This window comes from Gossypium arboreum, chromosome 1, assembly GCF_025698485.1.
Source record: "Gossypium arboreum isolate Shixiya-1 chromosome 1, ASM2569848v2, whole genome shotgun sequence".
Lineage (NCBI taxonomy): Eukaryota > Viridiplantae > Streptophyta > Magnoliopsida > Malvales > Malvaceae > Gossypium > Gossypium arboreum.
The window spans coordinates 110,320,859-110,331,120 of NC_069070.1; the positions used below are offsets into that span (position 1 = coordinate 110,320,859).

Genomic DNA, 10,262 nt, shown 5'->3' on the forward strand with positions numbered 1-10,262 from the left:
GAGAGCTAGTGGGCTAGGGTTAGCTTTTTAGGTTTTGGGCTGGTAGTTGGGTCTTGATTGGGCTATTAGGTTTTTAAGCCTGTTATTTTATCTTTGTAATTTAGACATTAGACTTATTAATATTTGGGTTTTGTTATTATTATTTTATTTTGATTTTGGCATGGGCCCGGAAAAATTTGGGCCGGTACAATATTGATTATAGAGAATCAACAGTGTTAGCAAAAATTTGAGTTTGAAGACCTGCCGACTTCTAGAATGCTAAGTCTTCCATATGTAAGCATGTGACTTTGGTTCCTTAGAGATATCATTATTTTATTTGCAACTTCCCAACTGTCTAATATAATATTGCTTTGTTATCTTCCCAACATTTTAGTGCTAATGCAATGTTAAGTCTAGTGTCACGAGTCGCAGATCAAAGCTCATGACAAATGCACACAGAGCATCCCATGCAGGTCAATTGATTAAATGAGGCTAACTTGTCCCACTTGAATTGACTCGATTTGTAGAATATATGAAGAAGCTCATCTACTTGAAGCCCTAGTGGCCTAGTGGAACACTTCAGTAAAACTAAAGTTACCAGAGTAAAAATTTTGTAATCTTAAGGGATAAGATTATACAGAGTTTAATCTCTCATAACTCTCATATTGTAGATAGGCATTAATCTCAGTCATTTAACTCAATCTGTACCACTGGAGAATCTCAACTATAATATGTGTTTATATTTTTGAGCAAATGATCATTACACAATTATGTTCTTATTTCTTCTTATTTTATTACAACATATGACCTTGTCTTATACCTTACATGAAGAGGAGGAATCTTCATATTTTTTTAAAAGTTCAAACATCAATTGTTCATTTTGAACATGTTGCATTATTCTTTGGGGGTTCTAACATCAACTGTTTATTATCTTCAGCAGCCTCCAATGTCCTCGATCTTTCTAGCCCTTTGATACAGTAGTGCAATCCATATGTAGCCAACGCAAGGAATAAAGTAATCCCTGAAACATATACATAATATCTTAGGATCAAAACATATATATAGTTAAAACCTGAAGTTTCAGACATGTTAGGAAATTACACATGGATGCTTTCAAAACTTGTTTCGCCATTAGAATCTCATCAGCAGGATTAGGAACAGCGCCTTCCGACCAACATTTTTTTATCTCTATCACATCGTATAACATTGAGGTGAAAACAAGAAGCAAAGTTGCTGCAACAGTCTTTAAGATCAGATTGGCTTTCCCTACTGTTATTATGTCTAATATCATCATCACCAGTTCCCTTAGAGGAGAACTGAAGACAAGCCCTAATACAAGGGCCGTTTCAGCTAAAACAAGCATAGACAAGAGGTACATGATCTCAATCAACTAGTATTAAACAAATTACTACAATGGTTTGTGAGAAAGAGAAAATCAGTTTTCATTTTATATAGTGAAGAAAATGGAATAAAAAACCAGGAAATGTTGGTGACTCAATTAAAGAATTGTGCTTTACCATTAGTGTAGGAAAGATTAAAAAGGAGAAATAGAATAACCTGCAGCCTCAATTTTGAAGCAAAACATAAGTTGTGTTACTGCAACTTTTTGGCACATTCAAACATGAGTATAGCGCACATGGGACAGAAGTCAATTTGGGCTATTTAGAAATCCACTAAGCTCTATAGAATTAGGCTTGGGTTGGAATCAAAGAAACTCAAAAAGTGTAGGAAATTGATTCGACTAAAAAAAATAAAAATAAAAATTGAATTGTGAGTTAAACGAATCAAGTTATTTAGGTTAATCGAGTTATTCGAGTCAACTCGAATTTTTTTCTGAATTTTGAGTTCGAATCGAGTTAATTTTTCGAATTCGAATAACTCGAATAATTCGAATAATTTGAATATACCCCAAACCCCCAAACCTTTTTATTTTTTCTTCAAAACTTTTACTCTTTGCCACTTTCTCCCCAAAAGTTTTACTCCCTTCTTATCCCAACCCCCCTATCTACCTAAAATCTATTTCTCACCAAAATTTTACTCTCCCATTTACTTTTCCTCAAAATTTTGCTCTTAAAAACCCTCAAAACTTTTTATTTTCCCCCTAAATTTTTACTTCCTCCTACTTTTCCCCTAAAACTTTTACTTCATTCCCATCTCACCCCCATCTACCCCAAACCCATACCCCTAATATTTTTTAATATTTTCCCTACAAAATTTTACTCCCCTATTTACTTTCCCTCAAACTTTTATTCTCCAAAACTTTTATTTTCTCCCTAAACTTTTACTTCTCACCCTTTACTTTTAAATAAAAATAAAATTATCAAAAAATCCCTAAACATAAATAGTAATAATTTTATTTATATCTACTATTTATATTATTAAATTAAATTTCACATTTTATATTATTTATATTATTGAATTTTTAGTCATATTGAATATTTATATTAAAATTGAACTATTAATGATACCATAAAATATTCAGTATTAAAATTTTATATTGGTATCAATTATTTTATCTTTAAAATAACTTTTATTAAAAATCATATTTTGCATTTAATATATTTTTAATTCCAAAATACATAGTGACAAGAATATGAAGATAATTGAAATAATTAAACAAACAAAGAAGCTAACCCGTATATAAAAGATTAATAAATAAATTATGAGGTGATGAAAGTTAATAAAAAAAATTGATTACGGTGGACAAATTTTATTACGATGGGTGACAATGGTTATAAGGATCCAAAATTATTTTTTAAAATTTAAATCGAACAAATATATTTGATTCGATTCGAATTTCATCTCACTCAACTCGATTCGAGAAAATTTCAAATCAAATTAGGATGATAAAATATGATTCGTCAACTTGATTAACTCGAAATTTTTTCATTTGACTCGATCGAACGCTGACCCCTACTTGAAATGAAAGAAAAGTGATAGAAAAGAAAATAGTGCGGGTGATTATTTTATCAATCCTTCCAAATTAGAATGATGAGAGAGAGAAAATGAGATAAAAGTGTACTTTTGTTCAAATTATACATTTTCCAATTGTTTTTTTTTCACTTTTCAACTCCACCAATCAATGAAGGGGTATATTCTTTCTATTTTTTCATTTTTTCTACCATGCACACCTATGAAAAAAATTATATTTTTCATTCTTCTAGTTTTCATCCTTTCAATTTTCCATCTTTTCAATTTTGTTTCCTTCACATTAAGCAAAGCCTTGGTTTTTGACTCCGTGGGTCCTATTGTAGGCTATATTTAAAATCGCTTTCAATTAAGTTAAAGTACTTGGAGGTCCTTGTATATAGGATAGGACCAAATTAATCCATTTATTAATAAATGAAACAATTTAGTCTCTTATACTATTAAAAGCATAAAATAAATCCAAATTCTAACATAGTTAACATTTACTATATGAAAAATATCTTAAAATTATTTTTCTTATTACAATTCAATTCCAAATAAAATATTTAATTTACAAAATCATAAAAAACTTAAAAATAATAACTCTATGAACAAGTAAATGACATTTTTATATAGTAAATATTAACTTTATTTCAATTTTTCCTTTTTAATTCTTTTTAATAGTATAAAGATTAAATAATATATAAGCAATTTTAGAGAAACTAATTTGATCAGGTCCCTATAATAAAGGAACCTCTCAAATGCATTCACCTTTTTAATAACATATAAGCAATTTTAGTTAGATTAGGATTTGAATAACCAAGGGGTCGTCCGAAGAGTGAAAACCTCACTAAAATTTTAGGTATAATTTTGGAAAGAAAAGGTTAGGAAGTGGGAGGAGTTACCATTAAACTCAACCTATTTTATTTAAATTATTACTTAATTATAGTAATTATCAAGTAAAAGTAATTATTTAATAGTAATTACCCAAAAGAATAAATTTATTTAATTTATTATAAAATTAAGGACTATTAATGAGTAAAATATTTATTTAATAATAAATATTCTAACATTTTCCCATTTAATCTAAATTTTATATTATTTTCCTCAATAATAATTTAAATACCATATGTTTAAGTAGTAAAGTAGAGTTACACAAGTCAGGACAGTAATTTCTCATTTAATTGAATATTCCCTTTTACGTATTACCATGCAAATTTCCTTTCTCTAAATAAACTCATACATGTGGGAAATCACGTTATGAATAAACCTTCCATGTTTGCTCTAGGTCCTATCCTGATAGTTGTTTTTTCAACCAAATGTATAAAATTAGAACAATAAAACAAACTAAAGAACAAAGTATCTTATAGTGACTTGTTGAATAATCCATTTCAACCACATGATCCTTCATCGACTTTAGCAGCATGCCTTCTGTCTAAGGATCTATTATTATTAGCTTGTTATTTATTTGTTCAATGAGCAACTTCCTAAACCCAATGTGATATTTGATTGCCAAGTACTTAATGTTGATTTGTTTGCTTTAACTTCCACTTTTATTATTCTTAGTAAAGAACACAAGTGTTGTATTGTCACAATATATCCACAAGGGCCTACAGATGGAATCAATAAGTCTAAGCTCGTAATTAAACTTCTCAATCAAATACCTTATCGAGTAGTTTCAAAACATTATACAAATTCAACTTCTATAGAATAAAGGCCCTCCAATGTTTGTTTGACACTTCTCTAACATATGACTGCTCTAAGAAACATAAGATACACCTTGATATTGATTACAGAGAATCAACACAACTAGCAAAAATTTGAGTTTGAAGATCTAACGACTTCTAGAATGTTAAGTTTTCCATATGTAAGCACGTGACTTTGGTTCCTTAGAGATATCATTATTTTATTTGCAATTTCCCAACTGTCTAATATAATACTGCTTTGTTATCTTCCTAACATTTTAGCGCTAATGCAATGTTAAGTCTAGTATCACGAGCCGCAGATCAAAGCCCATGACGAATGCACACAAAGCATCCCATGAAAGTCAATTAATTAAATGAGGCTAATTTGTCCCACTTGAATTGACTCGATTTATGGAACATATGAAGAAGCTCATCTACTTGAAGCCTTAATGGCCTAGTGGAACACTCCAGTAAAACTAAAGTTACCAGAGTAAAAATTTTGTAATCTTAAGGGATAAGATTGTATAGAGTTTAAATCTTTTAGGACTCTCATATCGTAGATAGGCATTAATCTCAATCATTAATGTAACTCAATCTGTACCATTGGATTTGGGGAAGCTCAACTATATATAGAGTCATTCCCCTTTTATTTGTAATCATTCCATTCATAGTTATTATCGAAAGATGTTTATTGTGGTAAGAACATTGAATTGGTAGATCGAAGTGTTAATGAGACCCCCTTGGAAACGTTAGAGGTGCGACAAACTAATATGAAGCTTGTTGAGTTATCAGTAAGGCTACCACCTATGAGAGATGTGGGTTGTGCATCAAACTTTTTGGGAAAAGTGAGAATGACAAAACGAGTAAATGCAATAAGTCAAGTATTTATCAAACACTTTCCTAGTGTTCTACATTATGACTTACCGTTGGCTTGGCAAAGATATAGGGGCCCTTTTAAAGTTCTGAAGTAATTAAGTTGAAGGGCTTACAAACCAGAGTTGATGCCTATACTCAATGTTAACCTAGTGTTCAATGTGAGAACACCTAAGCCTAGTTGTTTAGATTTAGGGGATCCCAATCAAGTCAAGTCACGATGGGGGCAAGTAAGAGTAATGGGCTCTTACGAATGAAATGTACAAAAGAGAGAAACTATTCGAGTTAGGCGACAGTGGAGACATAAGCTGAGGCAAATGTTTTAAGGGGCGGAACAACTTGACAAAGAGATTAATTGGGAATTGACTAAGGCATTAAGACAATTCCAAGGCAATTCAAGCCAGTGTTATTTTGAGGACGGGGTGAGGGTGTCACGAGAATGGGTGGGGGACAATGTCACGGGTCTCAGATGAAAGCTCATGAAAAATGCACACGGAACGTCCCATAAAGGTCATTTGATTAAATGGGGCTCATTTGACCCACTTGAGGTAGCTCGATTTGTGGAACATATGGAGAAGTCCATTTATTTGAAGCCTTGATGGCCTAATGCAACACTCCAGTAAAACTAGTTCCTAGGTGTAACACCCCAAACTCGGCTCAGCCGTTATGACTGATGAATTCAGAAAGCTTCATTGGCCACCGGAATTGCCCAGAGAAACTTTTCTTGATTTGAAACGTACTTTTTTTAAACCATTGCGCAATTCGTTCAAAATTAGTAAAATTGAATGTTCAACTATATTTTAAATCTCATTTCAAAAACCATTTGTCCACGAAAATGGTCGAAATAAACTTTCAAAATTAAAAAAATATTTTAAAACTATTGGCTTATCAATTCAAAATAAATGAAATAAATCGTTTATTTTAATATCATAAAAACCGTGCAAATTTCAAGAATCGAAATAAATAATATCTCAATTGTAAACATTCAATCATTTATTTGAAACTATTTGGATTTCAATTATACTTCTAATTTATTTGTCTTTTTATTCAAAATTGGAGAACTTGGTTATTCGTCATTATTTAGGAAAAAAACATATTAACTTAATAAATCAAATGTCTTTAGAAAATTCATTTGTAAACATTAATAATTTTGAAAACTAAGTCTAATTTTATTAAAACTCATTTTTAGAAATGCAGTGAAAAAATATGTTATTGAAAGATTCTATTTTAAAAATCGAGGTTCAATCGAAATCTTATCAAATATTAATTTATGCATTTTTTAAAACTTAATGTCATGCAAGCAATTTATGCAAATTAGAATGAAACATCCCTAAGATAAAGTCCCATGCCACAGCCTATACTCAAACTTATGACAAACCCAAAATATCAAAATAAAGTTTAATTACTTTAATTTAAAAAGAATTCTGAGAAACTCCTCCAAATGTCATCATCGAATCCTAACCTTGGGGTTATTTGTAAAATCAAAAAACTAAAAGGGGGTGAGCTATAAAGGTTAATGTGAGATTAACATAAACACAATCACATACATATAAACATATACATTATACAATCATAATCATCATATCAATTTCATATAACTCAATTTTTCACACTTATACTATGCATGATCATGTTAATGCACTTTTCGTAAAATGATGCACATTTCGTAAAATGATGCATGTTGAAACCATTTTTTAAAGGGATGTTTGAAAAATGGGGATCGACTTTTGAAAAACGAAAACGGGAGTCGCCACCAACCTTTTTAGGTGTGATTGGATCACCTTATAAAACGTTTTGGTCTATGAAAATTAAGAAAACAGGTTCGGGAGTCGGTTACGTACGAAGAAGGATTAGCACCCTCGCAACACCCAAAATTGGTACCAAATTGAATAGTTTTCTGTCTTAATGTCAAAAATTTGAAAGGATTTAAAAATAGGATCCTTTTTTTAAAACCGGAATTATTTAAGTTGAAAAATCGAGATTCCTTAGCTCCGAAAGAATACAAACATCATATCCAGCATGATAGGACACGATATTCTTAAACTCTCGTAACTGAAATCATCTCGTGATTTACAAAATCTATTTAGAAGGATACTTTAGGGATTTGGACAAACGGGAAATCACAACCCAGCATGTTAGGGCACTATTTCCCGAATTCCTAAATACGAAAAATATTGCCTCATTTTAGAAAAACTTTTGGATAAAATATGACAATTAAATGAAATGTATTTTTTTAAAATAATGATTTGAATAAAAATAATTTACTAAGAGTAATACTAAAAAAAAATTATTAAAAAATGAAAGAGTTTGATATGATACTAAAATTTTTAAAAAAAATTAAAATATATAAAAAAAATTAGGGAAACATGGATTAAATCAAAATAAAAAGGGTTGAAAAACGAAGATGAACAAAGAATAAAATAAGAACAAACCGTAGAAAATAAGAACGTAAGAGGGAGAGAAATTTGAATGAAAGCTCTCAAAAAATTTTATTGTTTCCCAAAACTCCAGTGTGTTTACAATGAAGGGAGAGGCCTCTATTTATAGTTGAACCTCCTCAAATCCAACGGTACAGATCAATTACATCAACGGTTAAGATTAAAAGGTATCTACAAACTAAATCTCTAAGATTACAAAATCATATCTTCTAAGATTGCATATCATATCTAAGATTGCAATCATATCTAAGATTGTATCATATCTAAAATTGCATATCATATCTAAGATTGCATATCATTGAAGATTATATTTCCATATAGTCAAGCTTGTAGATGGGCCTTAAATCTTATCAAGTAATGGGCCATTCCAATCGGGCCAAATTAGATTTGTAATTCTGGACTGAACTTGGACTTCGTTTTTTTTTGGGTTTCTTATTTTTTGGGGGGACTTATTTCTGGGCCCGGGCAAAATTGAGTGTCTCATATTGCCCTCTTTGCTCATTCTTTGTATAACAGAATAGAGCAAAGACTATAAAAGGACCAATTTTTCCCGGGCTCACCGAGTCTTGAGTTCTTGATCCTTGATCTTCTTTAAATGGTCTCTTGACGGCTTCAATCTGCTTCATTGCAACTCAGGAAGGCAATATCTGCTATCTTTGGTCTGCTCCCCATCTAATACAGAGACGCCAAATTTGTTATCTTCAATCTGCTCCTCGTCTAATACAGAGATGCCAAATCTGCTTCTTCAATCTGCTCCCCGTCTGATACATAGATGCCAAATCTGTTATCTCTGATTTGATCCCCGTTTAATACAGAGATGGCAAATCTGTCATCTTGGATCTGCTTCGATGTAAACACATGAAGGTCAGATCTGCTATGTCTTCGATCTGCTCCCCATCTAATACAGAGACGCCAAATCATCTTGGATTTGCTTCAATGAAGGTCCAATCTGTTATGTCTTCGATCTGCTCCCCGTCTAATTCAGAGATGCCAAATCATCTTGGATCTGCTTCATTGAAGGTCAGATCTACTGTGTTTTCGATCTGCTCCCCGTCTAATACAGAGATGCCAAATCATCTTGGATCTGCTTCAATGAAGGTCAGATCTGCTATGTCTTCGATCTGCTCTCCGTCGAATATGGAAATGCCAAATCTATTTCTTCGATTTGTTATTTGACAGTACACAGATGCCAAATCATCTTAGATCTGCTTCAGCGTAAACACGTGAAAGCCAAATCTGCTATGTCTTCGATCTACTCATTGTCAACGCAAGGATGCCAAATCATCTTGGATCTACTTCAATGTGAAAACATCCGAAAGTTAGATCTGCTATGTCTTCGATCTGCTCATCGTCTAATATAGAGATGCCATATCATCTTGGATCTGCTTCAATGAAGGTCAGATCTGCTATGTCTTCGATCTCCTCTCCGTCGAATATGGAGATGCCAAATCTGTTTCTTCGATTTGTTCTCTGACAGTACAGAGATGCCAAATCATCTTAGATCTGCTTCAGCGTAAACACGTGAAAGCCAAATCTACTATATCTTTGATCTGCTCCTTGTTAACGCAAGGATGCCAAATCATCTTGGATCTACTTCGATGTAAAAACATCCGAAGGTTAGATCTGCTATGTCTTCGATCTGCTCCCCGTCTAATACAGAGATGCTAAATCATCTTGGATCTGCTTCAATGAAGGTCAGATCTGCTATGTCTTCGATCTGCTCTCCATCGAATATAGAGATTCCTCGATTTGTTCTCTGACAGTACAGAGATACTAAATCATCTTAGATCTGCTTCAGCATAAACACGTGAAAGCCAAATCTGCTATGTATTCGATCTGCTCTTCGTCAAATATGGAGATGCCAAATCTGTTTCTTCGATTTGTTCTCTGACAGTACAGAGATGCCAAATCATCTTGGATCTGCTTCAATGAAGGTCAGATCTGCTATGCCTTCAGCCTGTTACCCTACTGCTTAGGGGGTTAAGGCGCATCAATCTTCATTGTCCCTTGAAGGACATAACCTGTATAATGTGTATGAGTTCATGCCTAATGATTAGGATGCTATGATCGAAGTGAGTCAAATGCTCCTAATTAAACCTGTTATAATGCAAAATGTTTATGAATATGACCCCTATTCCAGACGTCACCACTCATTCTTTTGTCAAAGTTTATCCTTATTTCTCTCGAAGTATCATTCCTACTCAGCCTGTGGGTTTGTACCATTCTTCAAATGCTATGACCCACCAAAAATATCTGTAAGATGATCCTCTCTTAGGATCGAATCGTTTGATTTGTCCAATCATCATTTTGGACTAAAGAAAGAATTTCCTCGAGTTCTTTCAAACCTCACTTACATGAATTCTTCGAACAATTGTTCTGT

At 32.3% G+C, this 10,262-nt stretch overlaps 1 protein-coding gene across 1 annotated transcript; it reads right to left on the reverse strand.

Annotated features, from left to right (window-relative positions):
- Positions 1-739: 739 nt before the first annotated feature.
- On the reverse strand, positions 740-1,425 carry LOC128286484 (uncharacterized). Its single transcript, XM_053023823.1, has 2 exons — positions 1,081-1,425; positions 740-1,000 (listed from the first exon to the last, which is right to left on the reverse strand). The coding sequence occupies exons 1-2, from the start codon at positions 1,355-1,357 to the stop codon at positions 855-857; spliced, it is 423 nt and encodes a 140-aa protein (XP_052879783.1). The 5' UTR covers positions 1,358-1,425; the 3' UTR covers positions 740-854.
- Positions 1,426-10,262: the final 8,837 nt, after the last annotated feature.

Bases quoted from the DNA above. Each gene is read 5' to 3' on its own strand.
- LOC128286484 (XM_053023823.1), bottom strand. From the start codon at position 1,357: ATGTACCTCTTGTCTATGCTTGTTTTAGCTGAAACGGCCCTTGTATTA. The intron at 1,001-1,080 runs GTAATTTCCTAA...TATATGTTTCAG, and splicing joins AGTTTTGAAAGCATCCATGT to GGATTACTTTATTCCTTGCG.